The sequence below is a fragment of the Schistocerca serialis genome, chromosome 1 (assembly GCF_023864345.2).
Source record: "Schistocerca serialis cubense isolate TAMUIC-IGC-003099 chromosome 1, iqSchSeri2.2, whole genome shotgun sequence".
NCBI lineage: Eukaryota > Metazoa > Arthropoda > Insecta > Orthoptera > Acrididae > Schistocerca > Schistocerca serialis.
In genome coordinates this window covers 955,168,691-955,192,148 of record NC_064638.1, presented here as the reverse complement: position 1 = coordinate 955,192,148, position 23,458 = coordinate 955,168,691, and the positions used below count along the sequence as shown (strand labels likewise).

Genomic DNA, 23,458 nt, shown 5'->3' with positions numbered 1-23,458 from the left:
GTCGCTACGGTTTCGTGCGTTTACCGTATATATTCACTTGCGAACGCGGAAAACCCTTTTTCCTCGGGAATTAATTGTTTACTGCCGCACGTTAGTTGGCGAGCGCAGCCTCACGGGTGGCTGGTCGTCGCTTCGCTCGCCCAGCCCACCAGAGTATTAACGCATGCGCGCGTGGGCGGTCGTAGGCGGGGGATGGGGTGAGAGCGGGTGGCGGGAAGAGCAGCTTTCAGGAGCGCCGCGGCGTATTGTGTGAGACGGTGTGTCGCTAACGTAACGTACGGACGGCACAGCTCGAGTACGCACGCGAGTGTAAAGTTTTATGCGTCCGTGTACGAGCTTTGGCGAGCTTAATAGCAAGAGTTATGATATTTATGGAAATGCGCCGTTTCATCTGTCACTCCTCTCTCTCTCTCTCTCTCTCTCTCTCTCTCTCTCTCTCGCTCAGTTCCATTTTCCCATGTGAGCGTATGTATTTACGCACGAGTGTGTGTGTGTGTGTGTGTGTGTGTGTGTGTGTGTGTGTGTGTGTATCACACATCTGAATACAGCAAAGCTTATTATAGTTGCTCTGTCCTGCAACCCGCAGACACTCATTACAACGCCACAACCGTAGTGAACTTTGGTCGAATGAGCGAGTTGTAGACTCAGTTATTCATACTTAAACTTTGCAACTGTTTTATTAAGTTTGTTGCTGTCGTAAACTAAACGGGACTAGTCTCCTATTCTTCACTTTCGTGTGTGTCTTCATTCTGATCATGAACAATGCAAGTTCTGTGGTTACGTAAAAGTTATCTGATGAAATACGTCGCCGGAATTTATCTAATATTTTATAACTGTGTTACAATTAACTTTTACCAAAAATAATTACAAAACGTAAAACTATGTACTTAAGAAACAATCCTGTCTACATAGTTCAGCGCAGTGAACAGTGCTGCAGTGCGTGACGTTGAAGTTTACGACTTGCAGTTTCTACACAAAAAACTAACAGAACAAAAAATTTTCATAAAATCAGACATTGAAATTTCAAAGAATGTATATTCAAAATGCTTCTCTAAAAATTCCCTGCAAATTTACATATCAAAATCGTCTGTATAAAATTCCAAACATTGAATGGTAAACACGAGAATGTAAAACTTGAAACGTCCCCTTAGAAAAATTAAGCATGACTGTGCTGGAAAACCTTTTACGTTACTTTATTTTCAAACAGCTGAGCAAAACTGAACGTACTCAGACATTTCTCTCTTTACTTATTCTGATTATCACTAAACTGACACACAATAATTTTAGCGCAACGCAATTTGACTTTCAATAATCCCTACAAAAGAATGGCCCTGACTAACAATAACCTATACCTTTCATGAATCAGTTACCTCAAAAAATTCTTCGTTACTCTAACTACTGCAATGCCGCGAGCGCCAATACTGCCAACTAAATAAAAGATTCTAACTACTGAAGGCACTAACTACTGATGGTCATAGTTAGCAAAATGAAAGATTTTGATAGAGGCCGGCCTACTGGCCGAGCGGTTCTAGGCACTACAGTCTGGAACCGCGCGACCGCTACGGTCGCGGGTTCGAATCCTGCCTCGGGCATGGATGTGTGTGATGTCCTTAGGTTAGTTAGGTTTAAGTAGTTCTAAGTTCGAGGGGACTGATGACCTCATAAGTTAAGTCCCATAGTGCTCAGAGCCATTTGAACCTTTTTTTTTTTTTTTTTTTTTGATAGGGAACAAACAATGTATTTACCTTAATAATGTTCAAACGTCATCGTATATATATATATCTATCAATTCATGACATCCAGCTTTACAAATTTCCTTTTTCTGATGGACACACGTCCAGATCGTCCGCTCATAGTAACCTCTCAAAACTCTGGCATCTCTCTCTCCACACCCACCACTGCTGACAGCTCACCTCCAACTGCCCAACGCTACGCGCTGTTCACATCCAACTGCCCAACAATGCAATAGCGAATATTCCAACAATGCCAACCAGCCACAGACTGCACTCAGCACAGTCAGTGATTTTCATACAGAGCGCTACGTGGCGTTACCAACATAAAAACCTAAACAGCCCACTCACAAACTGCACTATAAGAGTACGACTGTTTCATAAAGAAATGAAATCTGAAATGATCTTTACCTAAGCTAAACCTGATAACTTTGAAACGCAGTGTTTAAGCTGAATGATCTTACTATGCTCTGACTGATGTTAAACTGGCCTAACGAATTTTCATGGCACACCTGTGGCAAAGGAAATTCGGTGCTGCTCGAAAGTGATGGAAATAAAATGCAGTGCAGCAGCAAACCAGCTAAAGAAAAGAAAGGCTTGCGTAGTTCAGTGTGAGGAAGAACAACTATGCTAACCACATCACAATATTAAACCTAAGTAACTGGGTTCCGATAAGTGCCATGTGACGAGATGGTGGGAAAAATTCGACTTACTACATGAGTGAAAAAAATGTAATACGAACCTCATTGGTTAACAATTACAATCATCTTTACTAAAATCACTTATAAAAAATAAGACTACCATGTAAGTTAACCGGGGACCTAGAAACGACGGAGAGGCTCCGTACCCGCCGCAGCCGCAGTGGCCCACAACCCCACGACGACTACCGCAGTCCACTTCACCCCTCCGCCGCCCCACACCGAACCCATGGTTATTGTGCGGTTCGGCCGCTGGTGGACCCCCCCCCCCCCAGGGAACGTCTCACACCAGACGAGTGTAGCCCCTATGTTTGTGTGGTAGAGTAATGGTGGTGTCCGCGTACGTGGAGAACTTGTTTGCGCAGCAATCGACGACATAGTGTAACTGACGCGGAATAAGGGGAACCAGCCCGCATTCGCCGAGGCAGATGGAAAACCGCCTAAAAACCATCCACAGACTGGCCGGTTCACCGGACCTAGACACAAATCCGCCGGGCGGATTCGTGCCGGGGACCAGGCGCTCCTTCCCGCCCGGAAAGCCGTGAAAAATAGTTAATAGAATGGTAAAGGTTTGGTGAAAGTAACTGAGTGCAAGCCATGTGAACTGTTAATTTTACTTAATCACATCTCGGCAGTCAAACTAACTGAAACAGATAAAGAAAAATCACCGAAAATTTATGTTTCATAAGCTCATAATAAATGATGTGTGAGTAAGCAATTCAGCGAGAATATTAAACTGAAAATCTTCACACTTCTCAAAGGAGTCTTTACCAAATCAAATTTCCAAAATTCAACATCCTCTGCATTTGTATCTCTGAGCTCTACTAGTTATTTCCAGACTGCTCAGTAGCGAGACCATGACGCAACTCCCTTACTTGCTTGTCACTGAATGTTGATGACGACGACAATGCTGCTGATAGTCAAAGATCACACTGCTCGTACTCAGAAACTCTGTGGCGTAAGATATTGACGACTGAGACGTCTGTTTGAAAAATATCTAGTGTACAAATACGAAGTATGAGACATCAAACAAACCAGATCTTATATCACTCTCATTGAACACCAAAAATAAGCTAGTAACCTTACAACTTCCTCTATTAGTACGAAGCACTCATCGGCTTACCTCCACTTGTAGCGTCGCAGCTATTATGCAACTGCAGATTTTTGCAGTAAGTGTGTTAACGTTATGGCAAGCTGTTTTGGGAGCCTGCAGTATAGTAGCGTTCGGTGGCGGCCGGCATGTGGCCTGCCGTATGCGTCATATGATATAAAAACCTATTAAAAAGTACTTAACCGACACTTAACAAAATAAATTCAGATAGTAAAAATAAATTTATATTTCTTTTGTTATTTGGAAATAGTAGTAGCACTCTTAGTGTGCTGATTTATTTTATAAAGATTTTCAGTTCTAATCATTTTTCATTCGTAATGGAAATAACAGTTTAAAAGTTAATATTTATATTTTGTGTTAGGGTGCGAGTAAATGACAGTGAATGTGAGCGTGTATGTCGGACATACGTGAAATATCAATTCTGTATTGTATTACACCTTACGTAACTAGCAAGTGTTACGCCACCAGGTTGTCATTAAAAAAACAGTGAATCCCCCTAACTAGCGGATGACGTATGTTTATGAACGCTTGCTTTTGTAATAAGGCAGCCAGAAAGGTAGTAAGAGGAAAATCAGTTCTAAAGTATATTTCAAGCATAGTTTTCTCTTAATTTTTTCTTTGTTTGGTTCGTTGGAATATTTTGTTAATACTTGCAGCATGAAATGACGTAGATGCATCTGCGAATGTTGATTGGAGTAAACCAGTTTGAATATGGTCACGAAAGATTAATCTGATTGACTGTTCGTTTTGATCAACCAATGAGAGTAAAGTCTTTCCCGCGCATTGGAATGAGTTATGTGCCCTGAAAGCAATGGCATTCAGCCAATCGTAGACTAGCTGCCGGTCGAGAAGGTCATGTTAGACGTGTCAAATGGTTCAAATGGCTCTGAGCACTATGGCGGTCGCGCGGTTCCAGACTGTAGCGCCTAGAACCGCTCGGCCACACCGGCCGGCAGACGTTTCATAAAAAATTATTTGTAAAATGAAGAAAAGACTGTTATATCACGTTCGGTTTGTATCGCCGTGCAAGCAGATACAATTACGGACAGTTCTGTGAAGTTTGGGAGATTTTGGAGTGTTTGTTGCAGAGAAAACCGCGTGTGAAACTATCGGCCTTTGTAAAGAATTCTGCATGGCGAGTTCATTATGCATTTACAGAACATTTTTGGAGAGCATCTTCATTTGAAGAATCCACTGAAAAGGACCGAGTGTGAAACTCATTTCGTTGCAGAATATTGACTGTATTAATCTCGTAATATTTCGGGTTGGACTTAGCACATTTCTGGCTGTCTTGCGTGTGACATAAGCTGCACGAACTAGTAGTGGATGTGCTAACGACGTAAATGTGAGCTTGCTGACACCATAGCTAAAAGACAATAAAAACATTGATATTGATAAGCGGGCATTTTCAATGAAGGAAGGAAGCATCCCCTTATGCTCGTTATTACGAGAGATTTGCAGGTTCATTTTCTTACCTGTGTTACGCGGACTATGCAATCGTAAGTATGGACGATGGTTTTCTTCAACGCTGCTTTTAACATCGTCTGCACAGTACCTACGAATTCAGAGCAACGGATGGTGAACGAACGCTATACTGAGGTAGGTGGACATTAATTTTGCAGCTTGCTTCAGTAAGTACCAGCGAACGCAAAGAGCCCATAACCGCCACGCCGCACACTACAATCTAAGTGTGAGAATTAAGACTTTGTGCGTACTATTCTCACGAGAGATGCTAAGACTAGAGTTCTGTGTTATGATTCAAAACGGGATTCGGTAAGATAAGAAAAGAGCAGCCTGAGGAACAGCCTACAGGAGCCTGGAATACATTGGTCAGATCGAATGTGTCTCTTTGCACAAAAGTACACCGAAAGCTTTGCGTGCTGTTTTGCAAGCGGTGCTAAGTGCAGAAAGCCACCTTTGGGGGAGAAACAGCGACAGTTAACCAAGGGTTCATCAGCAAGCACTGTCTTTGGAGGTTTGAATTCAATGTTCTGGCCGATGTGGACAATTAATGGCGCAGGAGCAAGATGTCCTATGACCAAATGTCATAGGTCCGAGTAAGTAAAATGAGCAAAGCAGCAGAAACTTCGTTTTGATATTATTCAGTGGGACTAGTTAACTTCCTTTCTCCCAAGACGATGAGAGGTTTTGAGTGGGAAGTAGTTTTTGTCTAGAAGTACCGACGACTGTCGCATAATGACATCTGCACGTAAAAACAACGACAAGCATGAGTACTTTTAGGTAATACTGAAACAAAGAATTTTTTCCGACCAGATGAAGCTGTTGTTTCCAGTTCTGAATATTTTAGAAACTACTGGTTTGTGTGGCTCCATATAATCTTCGGTTAAGATTATTCCCGAGAGATTAGTGTTGTTTGCAAGGGAAGTCATCTACACTTTCACTAGAATCTGAGAAAGGCAGCAATATGCAAGTGCTTTGTTCCTGCGAAAGATACCAAAAATGATGTGGGTGTGTGAAAGATTTTCTCCCAGTTACGAAGTTTTTTTGATAGTAATTTCAGGAGACTGTCCCAGGTAAACTGTTTCGGAATTAGCATACATCCTTGTACGTGACCTATACAATCTTTAACACAGCTGTTAAATACAACTACTTCATTAAAAAATATTTATATTTAATAACGTAGGATATTGCTTATCCTCAGCAGCGATATCAAAAATTGAAAAGCTCAGTCGTTGGCAGCGTAACATTTTCTCTGAATTTCTGTTGCCTATATTCTTACAGAACGAATAAAACTGCTTAGTATAACTGAGTAAGCAGCAGCTTTTTTTCAACCTAGTAACTCCTCTGGTAGATTTACTGTGGTCGTTTTAAACTAGATAAGGCTAAATAGAATATAGCAAATTCAACGCTGTTCTTAATTAATACATTGTACCAAAACATTATTCCACACTTGCCTCTTTTTGTCAGTGTGTAATATAAACCTTTCCAGTTGCCTACAGATCATACATTACATTATTTTATTTATTCATTTATTTATTTATGCAGTGATCATGTAATAATTGTATAGAATTTATCACGAATATGAATAAATGAATGTCTTACAGTTACAGATTTCAGCTGCCAAGCAACTAAGTAATATATATTAGTAAGGTGCCTTCTCATATTGTAATTACGATGATTCAACAAAATCTCGGTTCATAAATACTGGAGGACAGAAACTAGTGATTTGTATCATGACAGGTGTTCATGTTGCTCAGTGGATCAACGGTTCTTGCTGTGGTCAAGTTGGTGCCCCGTTATTGCTATCTTAGATATTCTGAAAACACATGGTTGACAAGTAGGCTTAGTACTCGTATTTGAACGACGATCTCACTTTCGACAATACAATGAAATCGAGAGAATATTCCTATCATGATACTAGCTGATTTAATTCCGTTGTTAGTATCTATTGGACCATTATATAAGTATGACGAAGCACTATTCACCGCATGTGACTTGTTGTACTAGGTGCGGTAATCGGATGATGAGGTTTTCAGCGTTATCGTGTGGGACGTCTTCGTCATTCATTCAAGAGGTTGTGTCCATATTGATGTCAGCTGGCATAATTTTCTTGTTTATGTATCAGTGAACCATTAGACACGGACGTCGAGAACTGAAGTGTGAGTTGCTATGTGAATGTGGTGCTCAGTTGGCGTTATCTTGTGGGAATTCCTCAGTCGAGGGGATATGTCCATCATCATGCCAGCTGATGTAATTCTATTATTGGCGTATCCGTGAGCTATTAGATAAGCATGACGAAGCACGGTGCACCGAGTGAGTTGCTGCACTATTCGTGGTAACCGAGGCCTTTGGCATTAACTTGTGGGACCTTGTTGCCAGTCAAGAGGATATGTCCACTAGGATGGCCTCGATGTGCCAGTGTCCATTGGACAAGGATGGCGAAGCGCTGTGCACCGAGCGAGAGTTGCTACAGTGAGTGTGATCAGGCGGTGAGCTCCTCGGCGTTGTCCTGCGAGGCGTCATCTCCCGGCCCGTGCGGCTGGTGGGGGTGGGGGTGCGGGTGTCTGGGCTGCACGGGCCGGCTGTAGGCGACGGTGCCACAGATGGCGGCGGCGCCCGGCGGCTCCTTCCTCAGCAGCAGACCGCGGCCGGCGACGCCGCGCGGCCCCGTCAGGGAGATGACCGGCACGAGCAGGTTCACCGCCGCCGCGCCGTCGTCACCGGCCACCACCCCGCCCAGGTCGGCCAGCACGCCCGGTTCCGCAGACACCTGCGCAGACGCCGCAACACTGGAGCGCTCTCTACATTACGTAAAAACAGTCTCTGTGAGACTACGGTTGAGCATTAAGGGGGTCCAGGTAGCAACGTTTATTTTCTCAGAATCTGCTGGGAATAGAAATCGTGTGTGTGTGTGTGTGTGTGTGTGTGTGTGTGTGTGTGTGTGTGTGTTGGGGCTTATGGGCGCTCAACGTCGAGGTCATCAGCTCCCTGACACACATTAAAGGGAACGAATGTGGACAGACCAAATAAAACTGAAACACACACGCAAAGAAAGTAGCAAAAGAAGGAAAATGCTACATAAGAAGGTATAACGTAAGGAAAGGGAAAACGTAGCAACAAGAATGCCACAGTAAATTGTCATTGGCTGGCCACTTACATAAAATATGGGCGAGCTTGTCACACAGTGAGCAAATTAAGATCCTCTCCCTAAAATCTTTGTAAAAAGATTTGACATGGCAGAGAACTTTAAAACTTTAACCACATTCGTCCGAGTGTTGCCTAAAAGAGATGGCAGGTCCGCTGGCAAGTCAGCCACGGCCCGCTGGTCAGAAAATAAAACGCAATCCAATAAAACGTGGTGCACAGTGACCTGGACGCCACAAGCACCACACATTGGAGGGTCCTCCCGCCGGAGTAGGAAGCCATGCGTCATAGGGCTGTGGCCTATCCGAAGCCGAGTGAGGAGAACCTCATCCCGTCTATGGGGCTGAAAGGAAGTACACCACACACGCGTTGTGAGCTTCAATATACGGAGCTTATTGTCAGGGACTTCCAGCCACACATCCTCCCACCGATGCATGACTCGTGAGCTCAACAGCGAGGTGAGTGCGTGCAGGGGCATAGCACACTGAGATACTTATGGATAGAGACACGCCTCCTTGGCTGCGAGATCTGCCCTTTCATTCCCAGCAATGCCGACATGCCTTGGAACCCAGCAGAAAGCCACCACCTTCCCCAATCGCTGTAGGTGGAGGAGGGCATCCTGGATGGTCTGGACTATTTTATAGGCTGGATACAAACGTTGCAAAGAGTGAAGGGCACTTAGTGAATCGGAACAGACAAGAAATTTAGGACAGGAAGAATGTCTCATCTGCTCCAGTGCCCGCAAGGTCGCAGACAATTCTGCATCAAAGACAGTAAAAGTCTGAGGGAGTCGGACCTTGAGGACACGATCCGGAAAACCAACAGAGCAACCAATGGAATCTCCTTGCTTTGACCCATCTGTAAAAACGGCTACATAGTCATGGCGCTCAGATAAAATGGAAGAAAATGCTGCATAAAAAACGGTGGCAGGAGTGCAATCTCTCTTGTACTGCAATAAATCTAAAATCACTCTGGGCCTCTTCAGTAACCAGGGTGGCAGGCGGTTAAAACCCAGGATTTTCGGTTGTACAGACTCCACACTGAGGGACTCTAGCACATATTGCACACAGATCCCAAATGGCAACATAGCCCGGGGACGGTGGGAAAAAAGGCGGTCCAGAGGTGGATGAGCAACAAGATGGTGAGCAGGCGAGGTGGGAGCTGCAAGAAACTTACAAGCCTGGTGCACCAGCACGAGCTGCCGCCGGATGGTAAGTGGCGGTTCCCCAGCCTCAGCACAGAGGCTGGGTATGGGACTGGTCCGATAAGCACCCGTGGCCCGTCGAATCCCAGAAAAACAATGTGACTTGTAGGTTACACACTTCTAGCCACTTTAATGGAGGGATTTCTGGAAGTATTTATTAAAGATAATTATTATTTTCGTAATAAGCGGACGTGAAAATAAAACACTGTCTACACCAGGGGCGTCCAATGGGAGTTACATATTGAAAATAATCAGTTAACCGTAACTGTACATAAACAGTGTTTTTTCCGATCGTATGATACATCCTGCTGATCATCTACAATCACTGCAGGTTGGGGACCAGTCCTACAAGAGAGTGCAAGAATTCGAATACTTAGGGGCACTTTCACTGAGAAATCGGCATGCGAAGCAGAGTTCAATGCCAGAATACAAGCAGGAAACCGATCTTACCACAGCCTAGCACAACTGCTTCAGTCCAGATATTTCTCCAGACAGATCAAGATTCGGCTGTACAAAACCCTGATCCAGCCTGTTGTTCTATATGGCTCTGAGACGTGGAGTATCCGGAAACAGGACTTCCATAAGCTCCTTGTTTTTGAGAGAAAAGTGCTTCGGAAGATCTTCGGTCCGGTTCTGGATGCAGATATAGTGGAATTGAGGATCAGATACAACCAAGACCTTGAGGAACTATACCAGCAGCCCAACATAGCAGGAACTGTCAAAACCAAACGAATGCAGTGGGCCAGCCATGTGGCTCGGATCGAGGATCACAGATGGTCTCGGAAGCTCCTGGATTTCACACCCACAGGAAAGAGACCGCTAGGGAGACCCAAGAAGCGTTGGAGGGATGGACTCCATGAAGATTTAAACCAAGTGTTAATAGATGTGGACGGATGGCGGACTGCAGCAATGGACAGAATACAGTGGAGGAAGAAACTTGTAGATGCGTGCGGTCCACTGGGCCTGATCATGTAGTAGTAGTAGTAGTAGTAGTAGTAGTAGTGTGATACATCCTCGCTTCTTGAGGCTCTTTGACACTTGCTTTGGTCCACATGCGGTCCCCGCGTCATGGGCTGAACACCCCTGGTCTACATTTTTCCATGTACACTAATGGAAAAAAATCGCAATACCAAAAAAAAAAGATCTATAGTAATGAAATTTTGCGAATACATCTGTCTAGCTAACATATTTAAATGATAAACATTGCGAGATCACAGGTTAATGTAAGAGGAGATAAGCATTGTAAACATAAAATGTTGGCACATGAAAAACTGGTGTAGCCGCCAGAATGTTGAATGCAAGTATGCTAAATTGCAAGCACTGTGTTGTATAGCTGCCGGATATCAGTTTGTGGGATGGAGTTTCATGCGTGGTCGGTCTGTACAGGAACAGTTCATGCTGTTTGTGGATGAAGCTGGAGTTGTCGTCCGATTATGTCCTATATGTGCTCAACTGCACACAGGTCTGGTGATCAAGCAGGCAAAGGGGCATGTTGACACTCTGTAGAGCATTTTGGGTGACAATAGCGGTATTGGGGAGAGCGTTATCCTGTTGAAAAACACCTCCTGGAATGCTATTCATTAATGGCAGCACAGCAGGTCGAATCACCAGATTAAACTGCAAATTTTCAGTCAGGGTGAGTGGGATAACCACGAGAGTGCTCCTGCCGTCATGCGGAATCGCACTCTACACCATAGTTATGGATGAAGGTCCAATGTGTCTGGCACAAACACGGATTGACTGCAGGCCATGACTTGCGTCCTTCTAATCAACACAAGGCCATCACTGGCACCGAGGCAGAACCAGCTTTGATCAGGAAACAACAGACCTCCACCCTGTCCTCCAATGAGCTCTCATTTGACAACACCGAAGACGATAATGGCCGTTGTTTAGGGTAAGTAGAATGGATGTTACAGAGCCTCTGGCTCGGAGCTGCCCTTCAAGTAAGCAATTTGTAACAGTTCGTTGTATCGTCGCGACGCCAATTGCTGCTCAAATGTACAGTCGCTACATTCCTGACAAGTGTTTTTGGAATATTGCAGAAGGAACATACAGCTCCTCCTTGTCCTATTACAAGACCTCCTTAAAACTCAAGGTGTTGATAAACGCGCATTTTTCGTCTTAAAAGCATTCTTGACTAACATCGGCCGGCCGCGGCGACTGAGCGGTTCTAAGATCTTCAGCTCGGAACCCCGCGACTGCTACGGTCGCAGGGTCGAATCCTGCCTCGGGCATGGATGTGTGTGATGTCGTTAGGTTGGTTAGGTTTAAGTAGTTCTAAGTTCTACGGGACTGATGACTCAGATGTTAAGTCCCATCGTGCTCAGAGCCATTTGAACCATTCTTGACTAACATCGACTCACCATGTCCAATCTCAACGATAACTCTCACCACCGCTGTAGCGTGTATTTGAAGCAAACCCGGTTTGCATCTTCATATGCCGCTACTAGCGCCACTCTTACACGACTGCCCCGAAATTTGAAGAGACGTCATCTTTAGTTGAATTTGGGGGAGACGACCAAACAGCGAGGTCATCTGTCCCATCAGATTAGGGAAAGCTGGGGAAAGAAGTCAGCCGTGCCCTTTCACAGGAACCATCCCGGAATTTGCCTGAAGGGATTTAGGGAAATGAGGGAATACCTAAACCAGGATGACCGGACGCAAGATTGAACCGTCGTCCTCCCGAATGCGAGTCCGCTGTGCTAACCATCATCTTTCAGATGTAGGAACACGCCTGCCAACTTGTATTTATGTCGCACAACTTCTTCGTTGTGTTGAGTTTTGTTTCTGTCAATGTATGTGAGGCTTTAAATTTTTTGAGATTTATAAAATAAGAAAATTCCCATGTAAAAATATTTACAATACTCCAATGGACATACTCTGCAATTTTGAACGAATTCTGGCAAGTAGAAACTGAGAAAAAGTACACTTTATTCTTAAAAACTGCAGCTTACGCGAAACAGCCTTTCAAATTATCTGTACATCCCAGCTCCACATGATGGGTTGTTTACAACCTCTTCCATCTCATCTTGCAGTTTTTTTTTTCCTGCTCGTCTGTGGCGTCTTGGTTCAAATGGTTCAAATGGCTCTGAGCACTATGCGACTTAACTTCTGAGGTCATCAGTCGTCTAGAACTTAGAACTAATTAAACCTAACTAACCTAAGGACATCACACACATCCATGCCCGAGGCAGGATTCGAACCTGCGACCGTAGCGGTCTCGCGGTTCCAGACTGACGCGCCTAGAACCACACGGCTACACACGCCGGCTGTGCAGTCCTGCCTTTGTTTCAAAGTCTCTAATAGCTCTCTCTTATGCCTTAAGTCCTTCTGTATCTAAATTTAACATTTGTTTCACTGTGAAATGACCAACAGTTTGTAGCAGTTTTTTCAGGACTTCACCCCCTACAACATATGCTTCTTGAACATCGCCGCTGCATCAAAGACACCAAAATCCACATCACTAATTGACATACACGGTCCTGGCAGTTCTGGTCCAGACCACCCTGGTGATGGACTCGTTAGGATTCTGGTTGACAAATCGCTGAAAGTTTGTATCAAGACCTTCACTATGACAAAACGTGTAGCTAGCTGATTTGTGAATGAATATCTGGGCATTTTGCTGTGCTCTGTTGTACAGGATCCGGCAATAATACCTCGCCGCGCGGGATTAGCCGAGCGGTCTATAGCGCTGCAGTCACGGACTGTGCGGCTGGTCCCTGCGGAGGTTCGAGTCCTCCCGCGGGCATGGGTGTGTGTGTGTTTGTCCTTAGGATAATTTAGGTTAAGTAGTGTGTAAGCTTAGGGACTGATGACCTTAGCAGTTAAGTCCCATAAGATTTCACACACATTTGGACAATAAAACCTCCCGCATTTGCCGTAGCCGGTGTGCGAGTTGTGAGGATACTGATGTGGAGTGTGTTTTGTTTGAAAGCGGTGTACGTGCCATATTCAGTGTGCGCCATGGCGTGGCTTGGTAAGCATCGTGCGTTTGTTGTGGAGGAATTTATTCGTAACGCTGGTTCCGTGATTAGTACCCAGCGAGCGTTTCGGAGACGATTCGAACTTGGCCGACGTGATCGTGCCCGAGATAGAAAAACTATTCAACTGTGGGAGTCAGACTTTAGAAAGACAGGTTCAGCACTGAAAAGAAAACGTATTGGGCGTCCTCGGACTGCAACAACGCTGGAAAATGTGGTGCGTGTGAGTGTCAGTGGAACAGCCACCAAAGCGTCAGCACTTAAACATGCAGTCGCCCTGGGATTATCTGATAGGAGTGTAAGATGAATTCTTCATAGAGAACTTCATATGCGCCCCTCAAAAGTGATGGTTACCCAGGAATTAAGTGAAAGAGATTTTGAAGCTCGCAGAGCTGCGTGTGAGGAAATTCTTCAAAACATTTCACCTGGCGCTTTGTTTATTCCTTCGGACAAGACTCATTTCCACTTATCAGGAACTGTAAACAAACAGAATTTCCTCTACTGGGCTGCAGAAAACTCTCGTGAAATTCATCAGCGACCACTACACAGCCCTCATGTGACGGTTTGGTGCGGCATTGCTGAATGTTTCGTGCGGTCACCGTATTTTTTCGAAGAAGATGGCCACACGGTAACGGTTAATTCAAACCGTTATTGTCACATGCTAGAGACCTTCCTCTAACCTAGGCTGAAGCAGTTCGTTGCAGGTCAAGAAGATCAAGAAGTGTGGTTCCAGCAAGACGGAGCAACATCCCTCACCTCTCGGAGTTCTTTAGAAATGTTGCGCAAGTTGGTTCCTGGTCATCTTGTCTCTTTATATGAGGAGACATCGCCTGACCCTCAAGGCCACCTGATTTATCACAATGATTTTTTTCTTTGGGGACACTTAATGGCTCTAGTGTACAAACATCGTCCCACAACACTGCAAGCACTTAAAGAGGAAATTACCCAAGATGTGGCAGCTATTCCAAGAGAAAAAACACAAAGATGTATTGAGAATTGTCGGGACAGACTTCGTCAATGTGTCAACAATGGAGCACGTAATTTAGCAGATATAATTTTTAAAACCAAATAAACCAAAATGTCAAAGTATGTATTTTTCATAAATAAAAGTAATTTTGCTCTATTATATTTACTTTTTCTGTGACAACCTATTAAAATGAGGGGCATTTTATAGCCGGACACTGTATTCGCACCATGAATCACTTTCTGGAGGACACAGGCCATGAAAAGGTTTATCGCTTGCTGAAGACAGGTGAAACAAAACTGTCCATACAGCTTTTCTCAAATCTTCTACGATATTAACATTTTGGCTGATGGGCGTGCCATAATAATTTTGAATTTTATCTATGGCAGATTCGGTACGTCTATGTTACCACCTAATCACCTGACAATTTCTTTCCCTTTATGCAGTTTTGAGTCGTTGCAGCCTCTTACTCATCAATAAAATTACTGTAGCTGGGATTCATAGTCATAAAAAAAATTTTTGAAGGACATGTTTCCGCCAGTGACCGTTATAAGTTTTTATTACACTATTGCAATTTCGACATTAGGCCATTATCAAGTGATATTATGGCTTTAAGGCATGTCAACGTAATGTAAGCCGACACATTTGTATGTCGTTATCAATTCTGTTAAATACACTCGTGACCTTGTTACACAGCGCGAGCACACGTATTCAAACACTGTAAAATAACAATCTGTAAGTGCAGATCATGTTGTTTTACAATGTTTGAATACGTGTGCTCGCGCTGTGTAACAACGTCGCTACATGTGTAGCGTGTAGCTTCGCGTAATATTGCTTATAGTATTTGCAGATCATTAACATGTTTTTACTTGTGGTCAAACTTGATGCTCGTTGTTCAGTGGTATGGCTAATCTTCGATGCACATGGTACAGAATTGGGTTTGGACTAACCCATCCGAATAATAGGGTTGTTGAATACATCACACTCTCGTTTATTGAAATGCTTCCAGCATTTTCCAGTCCATCTAGAATTTTTCGATGTTCGGTTCTTTCTTATGTAGTGGTCCAGGATGCCGCAAGTGTGACGTACGGATAGTTGTATTCCTTCTTATATCAATAATTACGTTTTGAAACAAAATAATTTGTTACAAATTGAACTGAAACTTCTCTAATTTATTCAGATTACCACCCCACCGACGAATGCATGTTCAAAGATTTGTTTACTTAGGTGATGTTGAGTTCACCTTGTATTCTGCACTAAACTTAAACCACTCGTCCCCTGCTTTCAGCAGGAATGTTAGTCAAAGCAAGGCACAATAAGCAGTTACTGTAAAGGTTCCTAAGAATTTCAGTTAGTGGAAAGTCTTCGGTACTCTATTCATGCTTTTCGGATTAGCAGGTAAGTGACGGCGTGAAGGTTCCGTGACTGTTCGCTGTATCATTTCACGTCCTACATGACTGCTATGCATCTATATTTGTTAGGTTTTTAGATAGAAAAGTGTTAGATTATCAGACTGAGCCATGTATGCTCATTTCACATAACTCACCTGTAAGATGGATTAACTACACAGTCTCCAAATCACATTATAAACTTGTTACCAAAGAGTGTTATCATAAAACCTACTTAAAATTGGTTTATGCCTTCAGTTGTTTCCGTTGCGCAAAGTACGCGTTAACTTCCCTCCAATATGTTTCCTGAAATTATTTTATCCGTTTTGGTTGGATAACTTTGAAGAGAAGGGGCATGATAGTTCCTTTACAAAAGATTTTACATTTGCGCAATTGTTTTCATAAATTACACTGAAGGAAATACTGCAACCAGCCACAAGTTTTCTTGATGTTCAAGAGTGTGTGTATTCATAAGGGATCATCGGTGCCTAGACTTACACACAACTTAAACTAACATATGCTAAGAACAACACATACACCCAGCAGTTCAAGTTCCTAGGCGTACGGATAGATAGTAAGCTGTTGTCGAAAGCCCATGTTCAGGATCTTGTTCAGAAACTAAATGCCGCTTTATTTACCATTAGAACAGTATCTGAAATAAGTGATATTTCAACACGAAAAGTAGTCTACTTCGCATATTTTCATACGCTTATGTCATATGGTATTATTTTTTGGGGTAATTCTTCTGATTCAAAAACGGTATTTTTGGCTCAAAAACGGGCTGTTCGAGCTATATGTGGTGTGAGTTCGAGGACCTCTTGTCGACCCTTATTCAATAGTCTGGGAATTCTGACATTGCCCTCACAGTATATATTTTCTTTAATGTTTTCTGTTAGCAATATTAGCTTATTCCCAAGAGTTTGCAGCTTTCACTCAGTTAATACTAGGCAGAAATCAAATCTGCATGTGGAATGCACTTCCTTGACTCTTGTGCAGTATTCTACTGCATCCATTTTCAATAAGCTACCACAAGAACTCAAAAATCTTAGCAGTAGCCCAAACGCTTTTAAGTTAAACTTAATAGTTTCCTCATGGCTCACTCCTATTCTGTCGAGGAGCTCCTGGAAGAGCTAAAAAAATTAAGCAAATTCCAGTGTTACATTCTTGATTTTCTTTATTTAAGCTAACGACCTGTTGCCTGAATATGTTTCTTATATTTCATTTTGTCTGTTTCTACAATCGTGTTATAATTTCATGTATTGACTCGTTCCATGACCATGGAGACTTCTCCTTAATGTGGTCCCACGGAACAATAAATAAATAAATAAAAATAAATAAATAAAAAGGACCTCCACAAGCATAGAACTGCAGGACGAGCTGGAATTTCAGGACCACTCAAGAGTGCTGCAGAAGCTTCCGAAGTCGTAGAACCTGCGCTATGGAGCAATGGAAGAAATTTACTTCATCGAATGTGTCTTGTTTGGTACTGTTTCTGGACGAGTTAACGTCCCAATAGTGAAACGTGGTGGGGGTTCGTTGATTATTTGGGAAGCAGTATCGTGATGTACTACGAGGCCCTTTGGTTACTCTGCAAGGACATAATGTTGTCAAGGACTATATCACCATTTTGGCTGATCACATCCATCCCATGGTACAATGTTTGCTCCTTAACGGTGGCGCTGTGTTCCAACACAACGTCTCGCATCTTCCAGGCCTGATTTTGTGAGCACGAGGATGCACTGATGGATCTTCCCTGGCCACCGCAGTCACCAGATGTCAATATTACGTTTTGTGGTCTACTTTGCAGAGAAGGGTACGTGATCCCTGCCCAACTCCATCATCATCACCTGAACTGGAACTAATTTGAAGAAATAATGGTATAAGATACCCTTCAAAACCATACAGAGCCCGTATTTATCCAGTCTGAGGCAACGGGAAGCCGTTTTGAATGCCAACGGTTTCCCTGAACCGTATTTGGCATAGTAGTATGTTGTGTTTGTAATGTTTCCATAATATTGTCAACCTCCTGTAGACTGCATTTCATAGTTACTAAAATCACTCGGTGATGTGGAACTCGAGTTTTCAGTATATCTAAGCACAAAAATCTCATTATCTAGCGAGGAAGGCATGTGTGAATACTGAAACGACCGAGTTTATGTCGTTCGTTTGTGACGGGATGCGAAATAATGATCAGTTTGGCTTCATAAACGATAAGGTTTGAAAAAAAAGAAAGTGTGATTTCATAATTTGTCATAGAAGATGGACTTTTTATAAAAAGGCAATACACGTCAGTGGCATTTGTGTACTTCAGAGTCTTCATCGGCATGAATTCAGGATTACTGTTCATTAGTATGGGAGCAGTGTCAAGTTCGATTACCGGAAGTGATAGAGTTGATTCAAAGACGTGTCTCATGAGTTGCTTTAGGGACGCAACAGGAAAGACGCAGTGAATCACGTAAATGCTCACGCTTAAAATTCCAAGAGCGTACACTCCGAGACGAATAACGAAACATATTTCTTCGTCCCACTTATATCTCACGTTGAGATCATGAAAATAAAATTAGAGGAATTCTGGCTTATACAGATACGAACGGACAATCGTCCTTTCTGTGTATCATCCGTGAGCTTGATTAGAAGAGAGCGAAATTACACTAGCGCACTGTGTACGCTCTGCCGCTCAAGGAACAATAGCTTGTGGAATACTAATGTCGGTACAGAAACCACATGCCGGCCGGAGTGGCCGAGCGGTTCTAGGCGCTACAGTCTGGAACCGCGCGACCGCTAGGGGGTCGCGGGTTCGAATCCTGCCTCGGGCATGGATGTGTGTGTTGTCCTTAGGTTAGTTAGGTTTAAGTAGTTCTAAGTTCTAGGGGACTGATGACCTCGGAAGTTAAGTCCCATAGTGCTCAGAGCCATTTGAACCATTTTTGAAACCACAGACAGAAAAATTAATTTGAAATAACTGCATAAACCAAGTAGTTTTAGTAATAGATATGAGAAGGGAACAAAGAGGAAACCGAGAGTGTCAAATAGGCAGAGAATGAAATTAAGTAAATTATCAGAATTGGGGAATACATGCTATGGTTGGAAAATGCTGTTGCACTTCTTCCTACATGTGAGGAAAGCTACAACAACTCTCAAATGATTTGACATTAAGCACAAACAAAACGAACCAAAACAAAAACGTGAAAAGCAGAAGAAGCGGCTATAATGACAATTTAGCTTCTCGTCGATATTGCGCTTATAAGAGGCGGAGCACTAGAACAGTCGAAGAAGGAGGGAACAGTGAAAGCTGCTTCAAACTTTTCCGAAATTGGTGTAAAAGAGCACTGCCAAATCGTGCATATTTAAAACAGTAAGCATAACCCAGCTTACAACAACAGTAATCAGTGCCAATGAAGGAAATCGTAAGGGGGGAGAGCTCTACTTCGACAAGCTACAGTCAGTACTAAAAATCCGACATCCGTCGTTAAAAAACGAAGCTCCTGCACCAGGCACGAAAAAATAAGAATTAAGCAAAATCAGTTTGGAACACTATCAAACAAGAACCAAACAAAAATACTGATGAGAATGAAATTGCATTCTCAACAAACGGCTGTGACAGGAACGCACTACTTTCAAATCAGTGGCCAATAAATTCAAAGATTAGTTCCTCATGATGGCAGGTAACGTTGTACCTGCTACTAAACAACGAAATGCAGGCATGTTAGATATATTCTGTCAGATTAAGCATAAACTATCAACAAACAACTATTCCGCCTCTAAGGATTTTTGAAAAATCATGTGTTGGTCACAGCTGTTTTGTCACTTTCTTTAATAAACCATGATTTGCAACAAATTTCAAGGAACTGTAAATCATTGCCTCCTCAAATTATTATGGATTATACCCTAAGGATTTTACAGAACCCATAGGGCCATTAAAGAGCTACTGGTTATGATGGTTTCTAGCAGAGCATTAAATTCTTTTTCTGGCTCTGAGTACCTGCAAGCTATGTTGTAACAAATCTATGATTCAAGACTTAACCCTATAACATAAATTGGCGGAAAATGTTATAGTGCTACTAAACCATCTTAAAGTTTACTACTCGGCATTTTATTCAAAAGACGTAATAATTTGTAGGGTATGCATAGGTAATTACCATTATCAGATCTCGGATGGTATGTTACATACCAAACTAAATACAAAATCTTCTGTTTCAGACCCTACTGTAATCGTAAATCGGGTTTAGATATGTAGGGTTAAAAATAAGAAAGTAACACCCATCTACAAAACTGGAGATAACCAAAATAACTCTAATAACAGACCCAGTTTGAAATGTTTTTCAGATTAGCCTGAGACAGAACATTGGCTCATTTTATTCACAAGAGCCAGTTATTGCCTGATTTTGGCTCTAGTAAGGGGTCCTCAACACCGAACAAGTTAAGTTTTGGCAGAGCTAATCAAAAAGCGTTGTGCTGTTGGTATATTCTATGACTTATGATTGTGAGGACAGTAAAACTCTATTTGAAAAACTAAAATGTTAGAGCATTATAAGTATCTGTCTTGCATGGGTGGTGTTTAGTCATCATAAAGGAAAGTAGTAGCTCACATTGAAAAACGTTGTCGCAGGACAAACGAAAACTTTGGCAGAACAGGTTAAAGTCTGCAATATTTGCCAACTACACAAAAATACTTATCAATCGTTCAAAAGCAGATTTATAAGATGACAATAAATGAAAAGACATTCTACTGGTACAGACCAAACAATTTAAGTCATACAGGGAAGCCCTTGAATGCAAGGTCACAAAAGTCAATTATGTTTACGGCATTCAGCGCCCGACACATTGTCTACCATGCAGTTCCAACATTGGCTGCTAATGGCAAAAGGGACCGGGACTTGGAGGTATCAAATGGGGAGCACAGCATGAGGCTACGGATCGTAGTTGAACTGCTTGGTCGACGAGTAACTCGCAACAGTGCTACAGTGCTAGCTGTCTTGATAAAAAGCAGAGCAATGACAACGATGAAGAAAAGCAAATATTGCATTATATCTACAACGACAGTTGCCGAAGTTGGCATATCGTCATAAAGGAATCCAAGGACTTTCACAGAGTGAAAAAAAGTAGCAGATGGAATATTAGCGTCTCTGCGAGATGAGACAGTGAAATGTGTGGTGTCGTACACGCCCGACTATGCGGACAGTGTACATGAGGAGTAAAATGATGACGATACGTGGTTAACAAGTGAAAGTGATACTGAAAGGCCGGCCGCTGTGGCCGAGCGGTTCTAGGAGCTTCAGTCTGGAACCACGCTACGGTCGCAGGTTCGAATCCTGCCTGGGGCATGGATGTGTGTGACTTCCTTAGGTTAGTTAGGTTTAAGTAGTTCTAAGTTCTAGGGGACTGATGACCTCAGATGGTGAGTCCCATAGTGCTTAGAGCCATTTGAACCATCTTATACTGAAAGAGGTGTAGAGTCATGTAATTCAACATCCTTGTCGGACAGGGAGCCCCATTTCCCGACTCCAGTTAAACGTAGTAAAGGAGCGGGTACTAAACGTACTTACGCACTTTTAAGATCATCCGAAGCATATTAAAAAGCAATTATGAACAGATTTCGAATGGCTCTGAGCACTATGCGACTTAACTTCTGAGGTCATCAGTCGCCTAGAACGTAGAACTAATTAAACCTAACTAACCTAAGGACATCACAAACATCCATGCCCGAGGCAGGATTCGAACCTGCGAACGGAGTGGTCGCTCGGCTCCAGACTGTAGTGCCTAGAACAGCACGGCCACTCCGGCCGGCCCCACAAATGGTCGGCATCCTTCTGTATTGGTTACGTCCTTGAGAGACGACAGGGTGCGGGCACTCTGTGATGCACGGATGGAGTGTGTGTTGGCTATATGAAAACCCAGTCATCTGCTCTGTGTGAAAAAGGGTAGGCCGAGCCAATTAAACTTCCCGATTCGCTTCTAAAAAATCTTACTCCACTTAAAGTCTCTCATTCTTAGGGTTTACTTGTTGAAAATTGTTCTCAGTTTCCTGGGGTATATAGTATACAGAACACCTAATTAACAGAACCTGCTAGTCCAGCAAAATCTAATCGTTCCAGGCCCGACGGACACTAAAGGATGCCTAATGTGGCTGGTAAGTGTATCTCTAGCAAAAATTGTTCCGTATGATGTGATCTGCCACACGTAGACGTTTCATGCAACTTTGATCTATATGTACAGCAACGATGACTGAATGAATGAGTGTCTGCACTGTGTCTGCTCCTTTGCTGATCTTGTGTCTGTTTGGGAGATACACTTACTTTCAAAGATGTAACCAATTGAGGTACTTCTGAAACACTATGAATAGAATATAGCATAGCACACGAGTGAAAGGATGGGTATCTAAAAATCAAGAAAAAAAAAATAGTTCTTACATGTGACTTTACTGCACGGCTTCTGGTAAAAGGCTTCTGTAAAAGGAATGGGGTTAAAACTGCTCTGGGAAAGAATAATGTGTATTAGCATCTGAGTTTGTATATGTTGATATAGCCTGACAGCACCGCACAGTCCTCAAATATGGGGTATATGACAGGATGCTGGGAGTCAAGTTAACGGGCGCAAGTGTTCTTGATCACGGTTAGCCACAGTCTTCAAAACTACACAGGTGCTTGGTGTGCCGTTGTTCGACCTGCGTCAGCTTTGCTCTGCCCTTGAAACTTCCTGGCAGATTAAACTGTGTGCCGGACCGAGACTCGAACTCGGGACCTTTGCTTTTCGCGGGCAAGTGCTCTCCCATCTGACTACCCAAGCACGACTCACGCCCCGCCCTCACAGCTTTACTTCCGTCAGTACCTCGTCTCCTACTTTCATATCAGCGCACACTCCACTGCAGAATGAAATTCTCATCTTGCTCTGTCCTTGTCTGAAATACTCGGTACAGTGGGACGTTACACTTATCATTGCGGTCGAGCATTTTTCGGTCAGCACGAAATTCTCGTGTTCGGCAGTTTAGTGGTTCAAAAATGGCTCTGAGCACTATGGGACTTAACATCTGAGGTCATCAGTCCCCAAGAACTTAGAACTACTTAAACCTAACTAACCTAAGGACATCACACACATCCATGCCCGAGGCTGGATTCGAACCTGCGACCGTAGCGGTCGCGCTGTTCCAGACTGTAGCGCCTAGAACCGCTCGGCCGCCCCGGCCGGCAGTTTAGTGGTGTCAGAGCTGTTTATCCTTCAGTGTCTGTTCGTGGTATAAAGGAGTTCACAGGTCCAGTGGCTGTTTGCACAAAAAGACTCAGTCTAGCGAGCTACCGTTCCAATCCTTTAAAAATGAATGAGAATCATAGAAGAGAAGGATGAGAACAATATCTGGTATACAGAATCAAACTTGGCGTGTAGCACATATTTGCTGTGAACCTACATTACAGCAGATTGCATAAAGAATTTAAAGATTTAGTCAATGATGAAAGAGCAAAAGCTTACGACGATCGACGCACGATTTGTAGTGACTTAACTGTTCAGTGCATCAAAAAGAGCATTTTGATAAATGTGAAGGCATGAAACTGGAGGTGCGAATAGTAAATTTTATAAAGTCACACGCATTATTACACTGCCTGTTAAAACAGTTTAGGATACAAATTAACGAAGTATATGGAGGCTTTATGTATTATTGTAAAGTAAGTTGGCTACGTCAAGGGGCATGCTTGGATCTATTTTTCGATTCAAACCCACTATTGTTGAATTTCCAAAGGAAAAAAGAAAAACAGGAACGAAAATTAGAACATCCAGAAACGATT

The 23,458-nt window shown here is 43.0% G+C and overlaps 1 protein-coding gene across 1 annotated transcript in view; it reads right to left on the bottom strand.

Annotated features, from left to right (window-relative positions):
• Positions 1–6,546: 6,546 nt before the first annotated feature.
• LOC126412819 (superoxide dismutase [Cu-Zn]-like) overlaps positions 6,547–23,458 on the bottom strand; it is a 162,813-nt gene continuing 145,901 nt past the window's right edge. Inside the window, exon 4 of the mRNA XM_050082612.1 lies at positions 6,547–7,770. Within this exon, the coding sequence (XP_049938569.1) occupies positions 7,483–7,770 (288 nt within the window). The 3' untranslated portion in view covers positions 6,547–7,482. The remainder of the gene's footprint in view (positions 7,771–23,458) is intronic.